The sequence below is a fragment of the Megalobrama amblycephala genome, linkage group LG6, assembly GCF_018812025.1.
Source record: "Megalobrama amblycephala isolate DHTTF-2021 linkage group LG6, ASM1881202v1, whole genome shotgun sequence".
NCBI classification, from domain to species: Eukaryota; Metazoa; Chordata; class Actinopteri; order Cypriniformes; family Xenocyprididae; genus Megalobrama; species Megalobrama amblycephala.
In genome coordinates, this window is record NC_063049.1 from 28,917,032 (window position 1) to 28,937,714 (window position 20,683).

At 35.2% G+C, this 20,683-nt stretch overlaps 1 protein-coding gene across 5 annotated transcripts; it reads left to right on the plus strand.

Moving 5' to 3' along the window:
• The first annotated feature begins 277 nt into the window (after nucleotides 1-277).
• mcf2lb (mcf.2 cell line derived transforming sequence-like b) lies at nucleotides 278-20,368 on the plus strand. 5 transcript variants are annotated; one of them, XM_048193716.1, is made up of 32 exons: nucleotides 278-398; nucleotides 783-1,133; nucleotides 2,531-2,643; nucleotides 4,989-5,072; nucleotides 7,468-7,582; nucleotides 7,660-7,750; nucleotides 7,939-8,052; nucleotides 8,156-8,272; nucleotides 9,019-9,168; nucleotides 9,280-9,404; nucleotides 11,123-11,237; nucleotides 11,348-11,467; nucleotides 11,606-11,797; nucleotides 12,096-12,287; nucleotides 13,426-13,570; nucleotides 13,660-13,724; nucleotides 13,891-13,970; nucleotides 14,099-14,165; nucleotides 14,419-14,534; nucleotides 14,716-14,785; nucleotides 14,884-14,976; nucleotides 15,492-15,584; nucleotides 16,402-16,527; nucleotides 16,640-16,861; nucleotides 17,364-17,456; nucleotides 17,584-17,662; nucleotides 17,783-17,840; nucleotides 17,917-18,032; nucleotides 18,145-18,210; nucleotides 18,495-18,590; nucleotides 19,176-19,285; nucleotides 19,370-20,368. In XM_048193716.1, exons 3-32 carry the CDS (start codon nucleotides 2,559-2,561, stop codon nucleotides 19,445-19,447), a joined length of 3,273 nt encoding a protein of 1,090 aa, XP_048049673.1. In that variant the 5' UTR covers nucleotides 278-398; nucleotides 783-1,133; nucleotides 2,531-2,558; the 3' UTR covers nucleotides 19,448-20,368. The 5 variants fall into 5 exon arrangements, with proteins under 5 accessions (XP_048049673.1, XP_048049674.1, XP_048049671.1 ...); XM_048193717.1 differs by lacking the exon at nucleotides 2,531-2,643; XM_048193714.1 differs by lacking the exons at nucleotides 278-398; nucleotides 783-1,133; nucleotides 2,531-2,643 and adding an exon at nucleotides 3,833-4,016.
• Nucleotides 20,369-20,683: the final 315 nt, after the last annotated feature.

The following is a 20,683-nucleotide window of genomic DNA, read 5'->3' on the forward strand; positions in this document are numbered from 1 at the left end:
AAGCTTTTTGAAGAATACTGAAAGCGGAAGCACGTGCAAGGCGATCATTTGTGTTTATAAAGCAAATACAGTTGTATTTTTTTCGAAAATGACCGATCGTTTCGCTAGATAACACCCTTATTCCTCGTCTGGTATCGTTTAAAGCCCTTTGAAGCTGCTCTAAAACTGTAATTTTGACCTTCAACCATTTGGAGGCCATGAAGTCCACTATAAGGAGAAAAATCCTGGAATGTTTTCATCAAAAACCTTAATTTCTTTTCGACCAATGAAAGAAGGACATGAACATCTTGGATGACATGGGGGTGAGTAAATTATCAGGAAAATTTTATTTGAAAGTGGACTAATCCTTTAACCCCACAGACAGCAAAATCTTGGCAACCAACCACCAACTTGCATAGGTGAGCATCACACACACATTTCTCTCTCAGAAAATGTGAAAATGCAGTTTAGGTTATATGTAGTAGGCCTAGTACGGACATGAAACATGCTCACTTATAGAACCTACAGCAGATTATATATACTGACAAATGCAAATATATCACTTACAAAGTTTTACTGAATTATCTTCATCTCTTTTCTGCTGTAATACTATGAAGTTTTTTTTTTCTGTTTATTTCCTGTAAAGTTCTTAACCCAAACCCACAACATCACTGACTGCTATAAGTTGTGATCAATGTGACAAAATATCTGAGCATCGTTTTGTTATACTGTTACTATATGAAATTCAAGTCAATCACTGTGAATTAAATTCTTTCAATCTTGTCCTCTTGCTTCCTCTCCAGGTGCATGTGCTGTAATAGCAGAAACAGTACTAGTGATGGCGCCAAAGTCCTAACTGGAGCAGCATGTCATGCCATTCTGTGTGCACATGCGTGTGTGGTTTGCACTGGTTATATTCATAGACTGTCTGACTGTGTAGGTGTCATCGGGGAGCCCCTCCCCCGTCTCTCTCTGTGATGCTGATGCTGAATTGCCCATCACTGAAGGACAGAGGGTGATATTCTTCTCATAACGTTCACTCTATCCGTCCTCCTTCCCTCTGGAGTGAAGGATGCCGATGATCTGGATGCAGACAGAGAAGGCAGTCGTGCAAGAGCTACAGCGCAGATTGAGCAATGTCTCTCACAGCATTGGTAAGAAATTAGTATGTTTGTCACTCAGCTTATAAAAGAGCTACTTGGTTCTGTTTAAATGCCTATAGACACTGAGTGGCGTATTAGTAATGTTTTCCAGTGGTAAGGATTATTCACCTTTTATATTTTACAGCAGTACTGCAGCATGATTTTATATGTGGCCGCAAATTTTGGTCACTTCATGGGCCAAGTATCGGCCAAATCATAACCGAGTTGATATTTGGAACAGCAGCACTCTTGCTTGTGTGATATTGTTTAATTAAATTATTTACCCTGACATATGAAAATTTATTTTTAAAATCTTTTTTTTTTTTTTTATGTAACAGTTTATTGTACCTTTAGATAAAATGTGAACAATTTTTTTGCATATATGTTTTGTATCATATTTGATACATCAGGCTTTTATGGCCCAAATAGTGAGAATATGGAACTCACATTCGAGGAGGAAAAAACATCTCAATTTTTTTTCAAATGCCCAAACTGAGCAAAAATATGCAATTTGGGGCATTTGTTGTTATTTATATGGCTAAAAAGTGAGATGAAATTCACATTGCTTGTAATTTAAATCAATGATATTTACAGACTACTTACATAAAATGCATATAAATATCATTAGAATATGTCACTCTATATCTATCAATAATATGTCATTGTAAGATGATATTCAAATGCTGTAGTTTTGATTTTGGGGGGCAAAACATTTAATGTAATGCATTGATGATTGAGAGATTTATAAATAATCATTCTTCAGAAGCCTGTTGTATCATTGATACATACTTTTTTTAACAAAAATATGTTTTTTTATAAATATAAAATAATAATGTAAAGATAATGAAGTAAATATAAGTCACTTCAGTCCATCTGTTCATCTTGAAATATTAATATCAATATAAAAGTAATTATAATGTTTACTTTATAAAAATGTAAGATTTCACAGCAAAAAGACGTGTACCATAAACTAAAGGTGGACATTTTTAGAATGATACTAAAAGGCCTTTTACTTGCTAAAAAATTAATCTGAGGCCAGGAGGCATGTAGAAGATTGTGTACAACACAATTTAGAGGCTTCAGAACATATTCAGAAGCTCAAGGCTGGAAGAGAATTCCCAAAAAACCATCATGTGAGATTCATGCTGGGGGGTGTGTGTGTGTGTGTGTGTGTTTGGCAGAGTTACTGCTGAGTACAAAAACAGATACCATAAAACAGTTTTCCACAGTAACAGCGTGGCTTGCTGCAGTAGTTAGTCCACAGGCTTTAGGTAAGCATGTATGTCGTTTAACTACTAGCTGTTCTGAAATTGAGTGTAGTAGCTGATACTTTAACTATTGCAGTCAACTGTTTGATTTTAGTACCATGTAGTATCGTAAAGTATATCTAAAGAACATTGTGAGGTCAGGTATCAGACGGCAATAGAGGGGAAAATTATGCTGAGGAAATCCAGGAAAAGGCATCCCAAACAAGGCGGTGATTGTGGACATCTTCCTCTGGTCCCGCTGGCACAAGGACAGAGTGAGTGAAAGCATGTTAACACTGTCAAAAATTCACCACTTTTGTTGGCATGTTCAAAAGGTCTTTAGATGATTGTACAGTACAATACCGTTGAGAATATTAAATATTTTGAAAGAATTCTCTTATGCTCACTAATTTAATGCTGTTTTATTACAAACAAAACAAATTTGTGTGAAACCTCATGATCATGTTCTCCAGTATGATTTGAGAATGATCCAAAGAGCATCTTGAGCTTCAAGAACTGTCATCTGTACAAAGGAGTTCACATGATCAGTGTTATAAATTTGCTTATGTGATTAGTAACCTATAGAAATAGTCCCAAATCTTTGATTTTCTTATCAAATTTATGTCATGGACTTTTTTTCTTCTTTTACATTTTTTCAAAATCCTAAACTTTGCTTATTTTACAGGTTTAAATTAAGATTTTGAATCCTATATTTTCAAAAAAGCCTCTGACTTTTGGGCCCCACAATACAGTGCAATGATAATCGTAATATTATGTACTAAAACGTTACACTGATTTTTTTTTTTTTTTTTTTCAAACTTCAAACACATTTATTGTGAAATAGATGATATATGTGTGTTTTTGTCTGAACTTTATTTTGACTCAGTCTGGACTGGAGCAATATTTTTGCCCACAGAGACTCCTAAGGAAAAGTGTGTATTTACATTTGTATGCGTGTCTGAAAGAGAGAAGTATACCAGTGCTAGAGAGATTTACCAGACTAAAAAGACTGTTTTCTCCTTTTTAAATGTTATCTGTTGGTTTGAATCGCTACTGAGTGACTTGGTTTGAATTCAGCTTTTATCTTTCCCTCCTCAGCAAGATCAGATAGCACTCAGATTCCTCCTATACTGGGGAGAAACCAACCAAACACAGACACACACAGGGGTTCATTCATCCACCAATGTGATGGGGGAAGGGGCTCCTGGGGGGGGTGGCAGACTCTTTTTGGGGTGATTGTGCCGACACAGACAGACATAGACCGAGTGTAAACAAAGGACGTACAGTGCTTTACAGTCAGTGATCCATCACTGTTATCAGTTATAAAAATGTTGCAGCAGGTGAAGGGAACCTGTGTTTGTGCGTCAGGGGACCAGTCCATTCCAGGAAGTCTGGAAATTAGAGAGAGAGAGAGAGAGAGAGAGAGAGAAACAGGAAGTCATTACCTGATGCACCTGTCTCAGGTAGCTCATTCTGAGATCACCGCTTATGGATACAAGACGACTGAGGATTTAGTGAGACATTAGACAATAAGAGGAAGAGAGAAACAGAGAGATGGATGTACAGAATGGTGGGAAAACTGTGTGCATTGCTCTAGCAGAGGTTGAGAAATATTACAGATTTTCCAGATGTTGCCACTGGCTCCAAAGTAAGTTAGGACTTTTTTTTTTTATCTTAAATTTAAAATTATTTTAAAATATTTCATACAGTGATTTGATTTGTTAATTTGTTATTTTACTTTATTTTACTATACTCATTTCTGACAAATTTGGCAGTGCAGTTTTGCAGTTTGTGTCATACAAATGAAGCATAGTAAATATAATTGATTAGAACTGAGAGCAGGAGAGAGAGAAAGGCAGGTGCTACCATAAAAGCTCATTTGAAATGTGACAGATGATTTTCTGTCCAGTGTGTGTGAATATCCTAAGGGGGTAAATCTGACTCCAAAGGACAACACGCTCTTATTTTAGAAGAACAAAAGAAGGCAATGGATATATTCTCACTCATCTCAGGCCTCTTCTGTCATTCGCTTATAATATCTGATTGGTGTGTAGGTTTAAAAAAATGCATTTCTTAATCCTGCAATTAAAAAAAACATTGAGGCCATAATGTAATATACAATAGAAGGTGTGGACTTGCAGATAATTAGCTGTACACACTTTGTGGCACTATATCCAGAGGTGGTTTTGGTTGAGATAGATAGGAAATCACCTACTCTTTTCTTTCTAAACATGTCTGATGTGCCATTGACCAGAGCATGGGAATTGCTTTGGGCAAGATTCACCTACCTCAGATGGTAATATACACCAGCCAAAGATACAATACATTCAAGACAGCCAGTAATATATTAGTGTGTGTATGCAGTCTCTGTAGGGTCTTCTTACCTGTGGTTAACTTCTTCACCTGTGATTTATTTCAATAGCATAAGTGCTCTTTTCTTTATGTTATTTGCTATTGTGCAAGTAAGGCAAAAGATTTGCTGAAGAGTGTTTTAAACTTTGTTTAAATGGTGATACTGCAGGATAATTGTCTTGCCCTGGTTACAGGGAGAACTAGAACGATCCTGTAAATGATGACTGTAGACGGGATGTTAGTGTGTGTCTCTGTGTGTTTGTTACAGATGAGATCATGCAGAAGGAGTCCAGTCCTCTCTTCGCTGCTGACATCATCACTGAGCTCAAGAGACAGTTTGCGTTCCTGTCAGGTAAATGCTCTTTATATTCGCATTTCTTTCTTTATCCAGGGACCAACTGTTAAGGACCCACAGGGAAAAAGAAAAACAAATGATATCTCGGTAGCACTTTATTTTACAGTCCTGTTCCACGCATACATATGTACTTATTATAGCAATTACAATAACTGGGTTATAACTAGGTACTAACCCTGAACCTATCTCTAAACCTAACCTTAACCCATGTAGTTACCTTATATGTAAGTACACATACTGTAAAATGAAGTTAGATCTCTTAAATGAGATCTCAGTTGTGTCTCATAGAAAGCAGATAGACTTTTGCTTATGCATTTTAATTATTGGATATGTATCCTAAAAAGACCCCAGTAATCATATTCATACATGTCTCTTTTAGAGTTTCAATCAGATCTCAACAAGGTTGCCAACATTCTAAAATCTGGAGTCAGAGATTTCAATGTAAACTTGAACATTTCTTATCAAATCCTCCAAGACTAAAGTTATGCCATTCACGTTTTTATTTTAGGATGAATTTTACTCCCATTTCTAGTGTATTGCAATAGAAACACTTGTCTTTCCTTTATCTCAATGAGGGTAATCACTTTTCTACTTAAAATATATTGTAGTACAAAAGAGTTTTTCATTAAGAGCACAAAAAATATGTATTTGAATATGTAACATTATAAACGTTACTGCACATGTACGTATGTGTAGATTTGTTAGTCAAAATTCACGTTACATAATTTCCTGCTTCTGTCTGTAATGGATGGTTGGAAAATTTTTGAATGTGTTTCTCTGTAAAGGATGTAAAAAAACAAAACAATGGAGAGGAAAAAGACATTCTGGTGTTTAGAAACACTTTTATGAAATGTGGGCTTGTACACACACTACAGCTTTAAGGATCTGAATATGTGGTGCTTTTGATGACAGGTTGTTATCGTTAAACTGAACTGAGTAAACGATGCTTGCACAATCTCTGTCCTGTTGTCATGGAGACAGGGAGAAGAAGGCATGACTTGCCAAATTTATATTTTTGTCACATTGGGATCTTCACCCAGTGGCTTTCTCTGTCGCTCTCTCTTTCTCTCTCTTTGCATTCCATCACCACTATCTTCTCTCTGTCTTACCACCAATGTTTCAGCTTTCATTTTCATCCTGATTTGAAGGAGCGAAGATAGGAAGAATAAAGTAACATTTTTGAATCTCGCTGTATACATTGGGTTAATCATAGTTTCTGTCCTGACAACACTTATGTATCTTTATCTCTTCATTTTATCTTATTTATGATTATATTTTTCTAATCATTTTTCTAAGCTGTAAAATGGTCAAAACAATACTACTTGCTGGGGAGCAGCCCAAACCTAGAAAACAGGAGATATGAATGAGACTTGGTCTCTTTTGACTTTCAGTTAGTGACAATATACATTACTGTTCAAAAGTTTGGGAGCAGTAAGTTTTATTATATTTTTAAGAAATGAATACTTTTATTTTAGCAAGGCTGCATTAAATTGATTAGAAGTGACAGTAAAGACTTTTACATTGTTGCAAAAAGAAAAAAAACTATTTCACTCCTAAAAATTTAAAAAAAAAAAAAAGGTCTCATGGTTTCCACAAAAATATTAAGCAGCATTGATAATCATAAGAAATGTTTCTTGAGCAGCAACTCATCATATTAGAATGATTTCTGTAGGATCATGTGGCACTGAAAACTATAATATAATATAATATAATATAATATAATATAATATAATATAATATAATATAATATAATATAATATAATATAATATAATCAACCAAATCCTTGGTGAACATTCAAAAACAATAAAAAATATTCCAACCCCAAACATTTGAATGGAAGTGTAGCTACATGCAAAATGACACTCAGAACACCTTAGCAACTTCATAGCAACAGCCTGGTTACCACCCATAGAAAGCTAGCATCATTATGGTTTTGTATAGGCAAGCGGTGTGGTGTATATTAGTTCAGGTTCAGGGTACCATTTCTAATCTTGCTTGTACTTTATTTTTATTTATTTATTTATTTATTTATTTTGGTGATTTGTGGCACAGTCTTGTCAATGCAGCAGAATTCCTGACACTAGCTGCCAAACAGATGATAGGAACAAATACAAGCCGATCTAGAATTATGTCACAGTTTGGCTGTCAGAGACCTCTCAAGCAACTGTTGTTCAATAGCAGTAGCACACAATATGAAAACTGTGACACAGCATACAGGTGGTGTGAGCAGGTTTTCATTGGCCTGCTTGTGTGCTAATTTAAGATCTGTGATGCATGCCAACACAGACGACAGCACAGTTTCTGGTGTTTATTGCCCCCTGCTGTTTGCCTGTTCAACAGATTATAGGAGCAGGATTTTCCTCTATGATTCTTCATATCTGTCTATTTTAGGTGGAAGAGGACAGGATGGAAGCCCTATCATTATCTTCCCAGAATTCCCTTCATTTTGTGAAATTGGAGACCAAGAGTTTCGTAATGTTCTCACCTACCTGACAAGTATTCCCAGGTAAATTCACACATTAACACACGTTTGAATATCATATATGGTGACAGCAGTAACACATGTGCATGTGTCTCCATCAGTCTGAGTGCAGCAGGTGTGGGCTTTATCGTGGTGATTGATAGGCGTCGAGATCGATGGACGTGTTTAAAGGCAACATTACTGCGTATCTCAGTGAGTCTAACTGCACCTGATTCTTCTGAATCTCTCTTATATAAACGCACATAAATATTGTCTTCAATAATATTTTTGCAGATACTGTAATATATTTTAAATAATATACTGTCATATATTTTAAAATATGTCTTTAATATATTTAGTATAATATGAATTTGTGTGCTTTCTTATGTGTTTGTGCGTAGGGCTGGTTTCCTGCTAATCTTCGTCTCGTTCTGGTGCTGAGACCCAGTGCTATCCTGCAGCGAACATTTTCTGATGTGTTCTTTAAACTACACAGAGACGACTTTAAAGTACCGGTAATTAACATGAATGTGTGTTGTTGTTGTTATGTTTATACAAGCCACATCTTTTGTGTGTGTCATGTCATTGTAAATAACAAAGCCTGTGTGTGTATTGAAGGTCCTCATGCTAAGCTCAGTGGCTGATCTGCACTCTTATATTGAGCGGAGTCAGCTGACACAAGAACTGGGTGGCTCTCAATACTACTGCCACAAGACCTGGATTTCTCATCGCACCGTAAGAACATCTTAAAGTTGTACTCTGTATTTTTTATTTATGTTGCTGTGTGGATGGGTATGACTCGACTTATATTGACATCTAGTGGTGTGGATGTAGCATCACGTGAAATCAATTAATTTGTAGAAATGCATATTTTGCAGTCAGCCATGATTTATTTATTACATGAGTGACAGTGCCCAATAATCGGGGGGATAAAGTGAAATCATATTCATAATATTATTAATGCACGGCTTTTCATGTGATTGCAACATTGCTGTCTTCATGAGGCGACCTGCTTGAAGTGTAAAGGTGTGTTCATTAAAATCATTGATGTAATTACAGCAACATTCTGTGGGGAAGAAGGTCTGTTGTCTATTGTCAATACTATAGTGTAGCAAAGAAACACAGCTCACACAGAAGTCACTTTCAAACCAAGCAGCTTTCTTTTGGTCAATGTGTTGAATTCATATGGCCAACTTAATCCCGTTGGGAAATTTGTGTTGTGAAATCTTTCGCCCACACGCAAAATTCTCGATCAAGTGGAAATAAAATATCTTTTGTTTGGCTGTTGATAAAACCCTATGGCATTTTATTGCACATGATTGAAACATATTTTAAAAGTAATTTTAATTACGTTTTATGTGTTTTTAATTGGAGAAAAATAATTGAGTGCACATTAAAAACTTCATTACATATGTGAAACGAAACAAGCTACACCAGTAATGTACATTATATGTGAAATTATGATTTCTTTGTGCCTGTAGGATCTTGAAAGCTTTGCTGCATTAGTGAAGAGGATGGCACAGAGACTGCAAGTGTTTGGCAGAGAGATGGCAGAAACAGAGCTGCCTAACAACCTCCTAACAGCCGGCAATCTGCTCAATGCACACACCAGCAGAAAAGACCGTTTGAAAGTATTTATTAAAAAAAGCATTCAAAATATTCAGTAGTATTCAATATGTGCCACCTCACACATTCATTAGGTTTTTACAAAATTATTCTTTGCATCATTGTTTTCTCTTTAGGAAGAGATCACAGGAGCTCTCAGCCAAGGACGGAAACTCTTGGAGAACATCAGAGAACCGGTCCGCAGAGATCCAGACAGCAGTCTAAACCCCGATCAGCTGGAGAACCTTGCTACAGTGCACAGGTACACCTTTGACTTTTAAATCCTCTTAGTTTAACTTTTTCCTCTGTTGTTATTCTGCATCTGAATATATATATACAGTACAGTCCAAAAGTTTGGAACCACTAAGATTTTTAATGTTTTTAAAAGAAGTTTCGTCTGCTCACCAAGGCTACATTTATTTAATTAAAAATACAGTAAAAAACAGTAATATTGTGAAATATTATTACAATTTAAAATAACTGTTTTCTATTTGAATATATTTCACAAAGTAATTTATTCCTGTGATGGCAAAGCTGAATTTTCAGCATCATTACTCCAGTCTTCAGTGTCACATGATCCTTCAGAAATCATTCTAATATGCTGATCTGCTGCTCAAGAAACATTTAATGTGTACAATTGTACAAAATATTTGTGTACAATATTTTTTTTCAGGATTATTTGATGAATAGAAAGTTCAAAAGAACAGTGTTTATCTGAAATCTAATCTTTTGTAACATTATAAATGTCTTTACTGCCACTTTTGATTGATTTAATGCATCCTTGCTGAATAAAAGTATTCATTTCTTTAATTTATTTTCAAAAAAATTAAAATAAAAATTCTTACTGACCCCAAACTTTTGAACGGTAGTGTATAATGCTACAGAAGCTTTGTATTTCAGATAAATGCTGTTCTTTTGAACTTTCTATTCATCAAGGAATCCTGAAAAAAAAAAAAAAAGTACACAACTGTTTTCAACATTGAAAATAATCATAAATGTTTATTGAGCAGCAAATCAGCATATTAGAATGATTTCTGAAGGATCATGTGACACTGTAGACTGGAGTAACGATGCTGAAAATTCAGCTTTGCATCACAGGAATAAATTACTTTGTCAAATATATTTAAATAGTACACAGTTATTTTAAATTGTAATAATATTTCATAATATTACTGTTTTTTACTGTATTTTTAATTAAATAAATGTAGCCTTGGTGAGCAGACGAAACTTCTTTTAAAAACATTAAAAATCTTAGTGGTTCCAAACTTTTGGACTGTACTGTATATATATATATATATATATATATATATATATATATATATATATATATATATATATATATATTTTTTTTTTATATATATATATATATATATATATATATATATATACACCGTTACTTCATGCTTTAGGATCTCGGTAGACAGTTAGACAGCATAAATGAGATTACAGTGTTGCTTTAGCATTATTTATATAATGCTATACTATAATACTATTGTTGTATATGTAAATATTTTGAACTGACGTTTATTTTTAGTTTTCTTTATTCTTATTTTCATTTTTTTTATTTTTATATAGATCTAATAAATTATTATTTTAGTTTGAGTCATATAGTACTTAAACTTATTTACTTAAACTTTAACTTTAACTTATTCAGTTAGTTACCAAAGAGTTTTTCCATAAAAATATCTATATTTTATTTAATTTCAGTTTTATTTCAAATGTAAACACCATTTTTGTAATAGTTTATCTAACAATAACAACACTGGTGGTTTATACACTATTTCATATTTCATCTAATATTCACGTAATATATGTTTTTTTTAAATTTCAATAAACAATTATCAATTATTTCCTCATCTCCTCAATATGAGGAAATAATTATCATTATTTCCTTATATTTCCTTATCCTCAACTGTCAATTATTTCCTCATTCAGATTTCTCTCATATATCCCTCTCTCTTTTTCCCTGCCAACTTGCAGGCTATTATCCCAGTTGAATGAGAGCTCTACAGCATTTGATGAGTTCTGGATTCAGCATCAAAATAAACTGGAGCTATGTTTGAAACTCTGCCAGTTTGAGCACAGCTTTCAACAGGTCTTGCTTTTAAAAGACACTAATATTTTACAGCTTATTCTTATTACTGCAATACATTAGCATTTACTAATAATATTTGCACTCTGTTTTCATTTGCCATGGTCTTGTAGTTGCAAACAGAGCTGGAGCAGGCAACAGAAACGCTGAATTCTTTCTCGGATGTTGGAATAAGCCCCGCCCAAACAGAACACCTCCTTCAAGAACTGACCAATCACGAAAAGAAAGTCTGTGTGAGTCTCCGCCAACTGAATAATTGTGTTATCATGTGTCCACACACACATATGCATGGATGTGTCAGTCTAATTGATATTAAAGCTTTCAATAACCCTTGTGATGAATGCCTCCTCTCCAACACACTTTTTCTGCAGGAAGTGCTGGACAGAGTAAGATCTGTGGTTGCCGAGGGCCAAGGATTGATTGACGGCTCTCAGAATGTTGATGACAGTGTTGCAGTAAAATGCAGTGAGCTACAGAAAGCGAGAGAGAATCTCATCCAAGAGCTAAAAGACAAGAAGACCATGCTGACACAGGCTAGGGAGCTACATAAAAAACTTGAAATGGTGACTAGAAATACACAAACATGCACATTTATATTTATATTTGATTATATTTTTATAAATCCTTCAGTTACTGGTCCAGATATTTAACCATTAACTTACACCACCCAAGAAGCTTTTAAGACAGAACTAGTTTGGCTTTCCCAGCTGGGGAGACCTGGAGTTATGGTGCATAAAGTCCTCACCTTCACACAGCTACATGCAAATTCTCTACACACACACAGATAGGTATACCACACTTTCATACTGTATATGCAAATCTGTTTCCTCTACATTCTCTTCCGTACTTTTTCTCTCTCAGGTGTGTAAATGGTGTGATGATGGGATTTACATGCTAGCATCACAGCCTCTTGACAAATGCCAGTCACAGGAGGGGGCGGAGTCAGCACTGTCAGAGCTGGAGTTTTACCTGGAGACAGCCAATGAGAAAGAGCTGTGGGAGATCAGCACAGTTTGGCTGGAATATGAGAGCATACTGAACAATGAGCTCAGGGTGAGGCAAATACCTGCAACTCATTTATAATTCAAATTCAATTCAGTTTAATTTTTAGTCAGCATAAAATGAAATCGAAAAAAGATTCTTTGCAATATATTTTATTTATAAAAAATATAAATAAATAAAAAATAAATAAAATAAAGACATCTCTAAAATGTTTAACAAATAATGAAATAGATAGATAGATAGATAGATAGATAGATAGATAGATAGATAGATAGATAATGTATAATTGATGCAGTGAGATCCAGGCAAACAAGCAATGATTAAGTCAGAGATCAAATTTGAATAAGGAATAACAAATTTATTGAGTAATAATGTACAATTATAGAGACAAACAAATTAAGTAAATATTAAAATTGTAATAGCAAATAGGTTTAAACAAAAATATGATCTGTCTTATTCTGTAGTTTATAATAAATTCCAAAGTATTGTATCTAACAGATGAAGATTGTGAAGATCAGAGATTAAAGAAAGGAGGAAACAAAAGAAGATATTTGCAGAATACAAGGAGAGGAAGTAGAAGAGGAAGCAGAAGTGAAGATCAAAATAAGATCAAAGAATATATATATGCAGGAAACCCTCCTAAACTTGTTTTGGTCTGATAAGAAAAGGTCAAACAGATTTATCCATTATGTCATAGTTGGTGTAACAGTTAGGTCAGCGTGACCAGTCAAATGCTACGGTTGCAAAGATAGATGAAGATAGATAGATGAGTTGTGGTTTTGACACCTTTAAGAGAATATTGTGTATCTTGGATGGAAACAGACATATTTTGATACAAAGGTACATCACGTAATCAATTCTAATGGAAAATACACCAACTTGATCTTACAGCACAGAAGAGACACCAAAGATCTTACCTTGGAAATAATCAAACGATTAAAGAAATCAATATTGTAAAAGAATAAAAATGCAACATAAGGAATATAACGATTTATGATGATTAAATTAATACATAGCTATCAATGACTACAATTCATAAAGAAAATAATAATAAGATTCATAAAAAGGAATAAATAATAAAAGATAAATAAATTGAATAAATATGAATATGAATAATTTAGCATACACCAATAATGATATAATGTTTTATATTGTGTTATATGATATTGTATAATGTGTACTGATACAGGAGCATGTGAAGCGTGCATTTGAGAAGAAAGCCTCACTGGAAGAGATGTTTGAGAAGAGGAGGGTTAGCCTGAAGAAACTAGCAGCTAAGCAAACACGGCCTGTCCAACCTGTGGCCCCTCGACCGGAGTCACTCTCATCTCCTGGTATGTGTGTTTGTATGTGTGTATGTATCTATCTATCTATCATCTTTTTTAAGTGTAAAATAGAGGCAATTGGTTTATTTCTCTTTCAGCTCACAGGGAACATGAGAACATCTGTATTAGTGAAGACTCAGACAGCAGGGTGTCCTGTAAAGAAGTATGTATAATTCATCTACAATGCCCTTAATGGATTTCTTCTCTTTTCAATCATTTTAAATAACTCTATTTGTATGAGCAAATGCTATATTCCTTTCTCTCATGTAGTGAGCTTTATGTAAGTTAAAGGCCTTAACTATTACTCAAAAATGATCCTCCTTATGTAGGTGAACTTCGATCAGGTTGACAGGAGCAGTCGCAATGCTTCTGTATCCGAGGAAGAGGAAACCCTGGCTGTGCTGCGCAGGTCAGTCCAGGGTCAGAGTTCAAAAGGGAAAGAGGGGAACACATGTGCCTTACTAGACCATCAACACTCCTCTACAGTGTAGTAATTGACTGTTCTTCGTTGTGTGTGTTCTCTGTGTTTGTTCAAAGGCATGTAATGAATGAGTTACTGGAAACAGAGAGAGCATATGTGGAAGAGCTTATGTGTGTTTTGCAGGTGAGTGAATCTGTCAGTTCTTTCATAAATAAAAGTCATTTTCACATCAAGAAACTATTTCATTTTTTTTATGTGGCAGGATATTTTCATAAAATGTTGTTTAAAGTGGCCTTATGCTACATGTTTTTAGAAGTTTTAGATTATTGTTGTGAAAGTTAAAGCAGGTCTACGCCAAAATCTTTATTTTAAAAGGGCATGAAAATCCTGTTTGCCGTGATATTCCCCCATTAAATATGTCATGTGTACGCTGTAGGGATATGCTGCTGAGATGGACAACCCCTCCATGGCTCCTCTCCTCCCTGCAGCCCTGCAGAATAAGAAGGATGTGTTATTTGGGAACATGCAGGAGATTTATAATTTCCACAAAAGGTGAGCGCCATCTAGTGGAGTGGAGGGACAACATTGACATGTAAACAAAATTATTTGAAGAATAGTTAGTAGCATCATTAGTTAGGATGTAAATTCTGATTCATTTTAGTGAATTGTTTGTTCGGAGGTATCACTGATCAAATAAATGTTTCACAGTTAATTTTAAATTCCTCTCTTTCAGAATATTCCTCAAAGAGCTGGAGACTTACACTGACTGTCCTGAGCTTGTGGGACGCTGCTTTTTAGACTGGGTGAGTTTTATATAACTAGCAAAAAAAAGTAAAAGTCAACTTTTGGGAGTTTATTTTTTTCAGTGATGCTCAGAACTTTGGTCATTGTGGTTGTTTAGATGAGGGAGCTGCAGATTTATGAGAAATACTGTCACAACAAGCCTCGTTCTGAGAGCCTCTGGAGACAGTGCTCAGACTGCGCCTTCTTCCAGGTATGCACACATTCATGTGTAAAACGGCGTACTATCATACTACTATTACATACTATATTTGCAGTATCTGGTGTGTATGGACATAAACAATGTTCTGTTTGCTTGTAATATATTTTGATGACCTACTACATTTGCCTAAAATGTAGTTCACTGTGTGAAATACTATATACCACAAACCATTGTGCTACACTTAACCTTCCAAATTCAGGGTGACAAATAATCATTTTAATATGATTTTATGATTTTTATCTTCTTCATTGTTTGATTTTTACAAAATTGGATTAAAATAATTTTTAAATGTTTTAAATGTTTATCTGTGAATACTGAGGACTGTTTTCCATACTTAAATAGTAACATGCAGTACATACTGTGCAATATGCAGTGCTCTAATTTTCTATACCAAACACACACTCTCTCAGACACACATACACACTAACCACAATCTGTTGATGACATCAGGCCCTCTTTGTGAGTGAATGCCATTTGAACTTTACCACATTGTGTTTGTGCATCAGGAGTGTCAGAAGAAACTAGAGCACAAGCTGGGGCTGGACTCGTACTTACTAAAGCCTGTCCAGAGGATCACTAAGTACCAGCTCCTGCTAAAGGTACTAGATTATATGTGTGTTATGTGTGTGTGTATATGGAAATGTAATAACTGAAGGGTCAGCGTGAAATAAAAATGTACTCTATATTCTAAATGCATGTTGTTGATCTTATTCTGAACAATTCCTACTCGCATTTCTTTTTTTTCTTTTTTTTAAATAGTTTTGACCTCATAATCTTCAATAAAAGTGTCTTTTGTTGATCTGGTGAAAACAACAGACTTCTCTCTGGTAACTTATGCTGGATTTCTCCAGTCATTTAGTCTGTTTAAACCCTGCTCCTTTCTTACAATCGACTGCAAACTCACATTCAGATCTACTCCATCCAATCAACAGCCATTGGAAAGAACCAAGTCCCCGCCCTACTTTTTTTTTTTTTTTCAATAATCTGATTAACTTGGATATACGTCACAATGGGCCCTTTTCCCTTTTTTGGGGTTCTCAGAAGTGGAAGTTGCCATAGTTAGGTAAACTTCTATAGTGGTAAACGGGAGGCCACAGCAAATATAATTTTTGTATTTCCATTTGCTCCTATAGCAAAAGAAAAAAAATCTTCGAAAGTGTTTCCAAAAGAGAGAAAAAATAGAGAAAGATTGATTCTGTTGGTCAGAAGAGAGAAAGATGTGAAATTTGCTGTGTATTTGAAATAACCACGCAGCAGTGTTAACTCGTTTTTTACCATTTACTGCCAAGGTAAAGCAACACAAAGTACAGCATTATAAATGTGTATTGCATTTTTAAAAAATAAAATATGAAAAACTTTATTAGATTTGCAATGTTGATAACTGTGGAAACGTGTGTGTGTGTGTTTGTGTTTTAGGAGATGATTAAGTACAGTAAAGGCTGCGAGGGCTCAGTGGAGCTGCAGGCAGCTCTTTCCTCCATACTAGGGATCCTGAAGGCTGTAAATGACTCAATGCATCTCATTGCCATCACAGGATATGAGGTAAAAGGCATGCACACACTTCAGTCACGTCATGCCCATTAATATTCATTATTGTTTTCTGTCACTCCTATTTATTCTACATTTGCAAGAAATATTTATTGATTCCATGCAGGGTAACCTTGGAGACCTGGGTCGCCTGCTGATGCAGGGGTCGTTCAGTGTGTGGGCGGAGCATAAGAGAGGTCATGTGAAGGTGATAGAGCTGGCCAGGTTTAAGCCCATGCAGAGACACCTGTTCCTGCACGAGAAAGCTCTGCTCTTCTGCAAGAGACGAGAAGAGAGCGGAGAGGGATATGAGAAAGCCCCCTCATATAGCTTCAAACAGGAGCTCAGCGTGAGTATATTAACATAAAGTGGAATAATGCTTAGCTAAAGATTTAATAAAATGATGGTGAGCTCATATTGGTAAGTCTCATCTCTTCTGTTATGTTCAATTAACCATAGCATTTCTCTAATGCTAAGGGAAATTTAGTAACTACCAGAGTTGCATATTTAAAAGGCCATTTTCCTGATCTGACTTTTTCCTAAAATAGCAAGATTTCTGATATATTTTATGGGTCATTAACATTTTATAGCCCACATTAAATGTTATTTATTTATTTATTTATTAATTTTTAAATGCAAGAAGTGTTTTTTCTAACATGCACAAACTCAAATATTTAAACTTTTGGGTGAAATGCCCAAAAGAGCTTTTTATATAATTCAATTTGTCCATAAGATTATGCCTAATTTGCTTATTTATAGATTTAAATGAGTAAGGTCACAAACAAACATTTTTAGTATTTACATACTTCAATAGCCTATTGACCTGATGGTCTTTTTTATGTCTTCATTAGATGGCTGCTATTGGAATAACAGAGACTGCTAAAGGGGACAGCAAGAAGTTTGAGATCTGGTCCAGTTCAAGGGATGAGGTCTACACAGTACAGGTGAGCACACGAGGGGTGTGCCTTGAGTTCATATTTCTATTAAAAAGATCATGTTACATGTGTTATGTCTGTATTGATCGGATGTCTCTGGTTTATATGTGGCTTTGTGATGTATGTTAATTTGTAGGCCGTGTCTGAGGAGGTTAAGACCATCTGGGTGACAGAAATCCGGAAACTTCTAACAGGACAGCTGGAGGCCTACAAAGGTATCGGTCTGGTTTTATGTTTGTTTAGAAAGAAATATGTGATACATTCAGATGACTGATTTAACACAAAGATGCTTCAAAGATGCTTTTTAAAAACAAAAGCATGCTCTTGTTATGTAGAGGCACGTCAACAGAAGGCACCTGAACAGTTCACCTCAGAGAACAGCTCAACTAACAGGTATGATTACACACAATCACATTTACACATTTGTATTGGAGCTAATTTTATAACATGAAATTCATCACATCTTAAGAAAAAATGAAAGTAGGAACCTCAGGAGTGGAGGAGTAGAGAAACAGAAGACAGAAGAGGAAAGAGGCAAAGAACTTGAGAACATTCTAGAACCTGGAATGACACAGAGAGCGAAAGGTGAGTAAAAAAAAAAATCAACATGCATACATACATTATGTCATTAGAGACTTTGTTTTTGATTGATGAACTTCCCCTTTAACTTCTCTCTGTTTCTTTTGGTGGTTTACAGGGGCTTCGTTCAGCTTTGAGACTAAACCAAAACGACAGGATATCCGAAGTGACCCTACACCTCTAGGTGACCTATTTCAGCAGACCAAAACAAAAAAAAACAGACATGAAGTTCATGTGTTCTTGATATCTTCTCTTCGAGAGATTTTAAAAATAAAAATAGAAAATGTCTGATGCTAAAAACAGCCAATTTATTACCACCAAGGCATCAAGCTCTCTAAAGACTAAAGGCAGAAAATGAGCTGATCCTCAAAGGAATAGCTCACTGGAAACTCTGTCAGGTGTACTTCAGGCAATGTGCCATACTAAGAAGATGCAGAGATGCACTCTGATTGATTATTTTCCTCCCAGAAACAGGGCCACACCCTAACTTGGGCGGAGTCAGGTGGTTCAGTACATCAAGCCTGTTTCAGAATCGTAGGAGAAGTACACATACTGAGTACACACGTATGTGCACACTTACGCATACTCCACTGAGGTCTAGGGTAGCATGTGCTTGTAGGTTATATGTGTGTCTCATCCGATGCTTTCTGAGTGGTTCTGACCACGTCTTTGTCTGTACAAGGTTGTTTCGGGTTTAGCTCTATCAACAGCATCGGTTACACAAAAAATAATTTTGAGTAGTCCCTCAGTTTGTAAAAACAAACAAAAATGTGTTTATGGTAATAGATTTGCCATGGAAGTTAATGGAGCAAGAGGGTTTCAAAACAGAAATGTGCTTTTATCCGCTTTTATGAATTTCTCTCTACAAAAATGTGTTATTTGTGGAGAGATTCACCTTTTATTTATGCTGTTGATAGATATTAACTTGTATTGCACCTGTAACATTCCTCTGACACACACTGATGCATGCTCTTTTTGTGGTTTGGGAAATGGTCGCTGGTCTGTCCCCTGTCTATCACGTCACAATGAGGCTTCAGTGGTACTTTCTCTGTCATCTCTACATTGCCCTCATTTATGTGTTCACTTACAATACCAATCCTGTTCCCCATCGTTTTAACTTTAATCTATTTTTTCTCTTGTTTGTCTCAGGTTGGACTAAAGGATCTCTTTCTCTGGATGCCTCTGTGGAGCATGATGGATACTTTAGTGCAGAGGAGCAAGTGACCTCTGACCCCGAGGAGGAGAAGGAAGATAAACTGGTGCAAGACCATGTCTGTTTTTTACTGTTAGACTTAAAAGCAAAAGGGTGTCACGTTTAAAGCATTTCCTCATCTTTATTTCAGTGTGAAGATGAGCTGCAGTCTATGAAGATAGAGGAAGAGATTCAGCTTTCTGAAGAGACTGAGGATCCTGAGGAATGAGAGTTGAGTGTGAATGTGTCCGCAATGCCATCAATGTACAGCATATACACTGTGTGTCTTGCATAACTCTGGAAAAGAGGCAAATGAGACATATAAAACATTAACATTGAAGTTTTGCATACTCTTAAAAAAAAAGGTTCCTGGTAGAAGTACATGGTTTAGAATACCCGGAGAAAGCTGTCTATTAGCATTTACATTCATTTAAATGTCAATGTGACAAAAATGTTTTTTATGAGAATACATAGCTAATTTTAAATAGTTGTCAATGGAGAAAAATGCTTTTTAGAACCATACATCTACCAGCAGTGGTCATACTAACCAGCCAGAAAACCAAAAGGTTAGTGCCAAAAAGGGTTATCAGCCTCCATGTGGACGTTTTATTATTTAAATGTATAAAAAACCATCTCTTGACCATAATGTAAAAACCTATAATGTAACATCAAGAACTATTTGACTCTCCAAAGAACTGTATACGTATGGAAACTGACTCTTGTTCCCATAACTCAGAGTTCTTTGCAAAGACGCTTTATTTTTAAGAATGTAGTCTTAGAATGCACCAAAATAATGCATTTCGCAGAGACACCTGACCTGGCTCTTTACACACTGTCTTATAGTATGCTGTTACACATGTTTCATATCCCTTAAAACGTAGTAGTAATTTGTGCCACCATAATTGTCTATTCTGGGATATGGCATGTCTGTTGTCAAGTCCTGTGATCTCCAATGTGAATGCATGTGACAGTTGTTATATCATTGTGTGCAGGAAACTAGGACCTACATGTAACACAAGCATATCATATATGCAGATATTGTTTCTCAAAGTGACTGTGATCACCCTGTGCCATTTGTATGTAAAATATGTTTAAAAATCAATATTGTTTTATATATGCATATAAAAAAATAAAACCGTAGTTGACTAATGACTTTGCCTGTTTTGATTAGGCATTAAATGTATTAGGATTCTACATTTTGCAAACATTCTATAATAATTTGTTAATATACACAATGCTTAACAGATAAAATATAATGACATTTCAAACTTTTTGATTAGTGATATTTATTCTATTTGATATAAGATTTACCCATTAAGTATTATCTAATGTAATTTTGTTAAAGATAATGAAAATAGGTGATTGGATTGGTCTAAAGGGGTGTCAAACTCATTTTAGGTTGAGGACCGGATGGAAAAAAAGGAACCATGTGCAGGCCGATTTTTTTTAAAACCTTAGTGAGCTG